General features: G+C 67.9%; 1 protein-coding gene across 1 annotated transcript in view; it reads left to right on the top strand.

Moving 5' to 3' along the window:
- SMPD5 (sphingomyelin phosphodiesterase 5) overlaps window positions 1-1,446 on the top strand; it is a 9,686-nt gene that overhangs the window by 2,808 nt on the left and 5,432 nt on the right. The window contains exon 2 of the mRNA XM_025214245.1: window positions 850-1,442. Coding sequence (XP_025070030.1) covers window positions 850-1,442 — 593 coding nt within the window. The remainder of the gene's footprint in view (window positions 1-849; window positions 1,443-1,446) is intronic.

The following is a 1,446-nucleotide window of genomic DNA, read 5'->3' as shown; positions in this document are numbered from 1 at the left end:
CTGACTACCCGCTGCTTCCGAGGTGCTGGGGCGGGAAGGGCCCCGGCCCCGCCTGGGCGGCAAAGTGCGCTGGGGCCAGCCCAGCCCAGCCCGCCCCGTGCCTGTCCCACCTCCTCGTGAAGACCCCAAGGAGGGGCGAGCACCACCTCCCCCGGAGCCCGGGCCAGACTGGGGCCAGCCTCACCGTGAAGAAGTGTTTCCTGCCATCTAACCGAAATCTGCTCTGTCCGTTTGTGACCGTTGTTACCCCAGGAGGCGCCTGGTGAAGGGAGCAGCCCCCATCCCTGGCTGCATCCCCTTCATGAATTTGTAGGCAGCCACAAGATCCCCTCTCAGCCGTCTCTTGCGGAGGCGGAAGAGGTCCAGGGCCCTCAGTCTGTCCTCGTTGGGCTTGACCTGTAAGCCCCTGACCATGCGAGTGTCCACATCCCTCTCGAAGTGCGGCGCCCACAACTGAACGCATAGTCCACCTGCGGTGTGAGCGGCACACGCAGAGGGGAAGTGTCACCCCCTGGCATCTGTTGCTCATGCATCTGCTGGTGTGCGATAAAGTGCGGTTAGCTCTGCTGGTGATTTCATCACACTGACAACTCATGTTCATCTTGGATCCGCTGTGACCCCGAGATCCCTTCCCGCTCCTCTGCGGCCGAGGGGGTCACTGGATATTTTCACGCCCTAGGTGCAGCGCCCTGCGCTTGCGGAGATGCCCCGGGGCCCTGGTCCACCCCCCAGGGCATCTCCGGTGGGCAGCGCGTGGCCCAGGCACAGCCTTTTAAGGGGAACGCAGGGTCCCCGTGCCCCAGATGCTGGGCGCTGCCCCCGCCGCGCTCACCCGTCTCTCCTCCGCAGGAGACGTCGAGAAGGGAGAACCGCCGTCGGGACCGGCCTCGGCCTCTGCAGTCGCAGCGGGGCTCAGCCCCCCGGCAGCCAGCGCCCCCCACAAGTCGGCACCTGCCCCTTCCAGCTGGCCACCCCCGCACCAGCCGGCCATGGTGCTGCGTGAGTCCCCGTTCCCCAACCGGGTCCTGGGGGGCCTCTACGGCCTGGCCCAGGGCCTGCTGTACCCCAGCTTCTGGGCAGCCAACTGCCTCCTGGACCTCAAGGAGACCACGGTGGAGCAGGAGCAGCACCGGCTCCAGCGCTGCCCCCCCTACGCCCTGCAGGCCACGGCCAAGGGCCTGGCGCTGGTTCTGCTCTTCGTCTTCTCGCTGCCCGTGGCCCTGCTGGGCCTGGTGCTGTGGCTGCCTCTGCAGGCCGCTCGCCGGCCCTTCGCCTACCAGCACACCATGCCCACGGAGCCGTGGCGGGGCTGGGAGCTGCAGAGCCGCGACCAGGCCTTCAGCTTCGTCACCGCCAACGTCTGCCTGCTGCCCGACGGCCTGGCCAAGTTCAGCAACCTGGGGCAGACGCGGCAGGGGGCGGGCAACCTGGACAAGCCGCATTGCC

Source organism: Alligator sinensis, unplaced genomic scaffold, assembly GCF_000455745.1.
Source record: "Alligator sinensis unplaced genomic scaffold, ASM45574v1 scaffold987_1, whole genome shotgun sequence".
Classification (NCBI taxonomy): Eukaryota; Metazoa; Chordata; order Crocodylia; family Alligatoridae; genus Alligator; species Alligator sinensis.
This window is presented reverse-complemented; position numbering and strand designations above follow the sequence as displayed.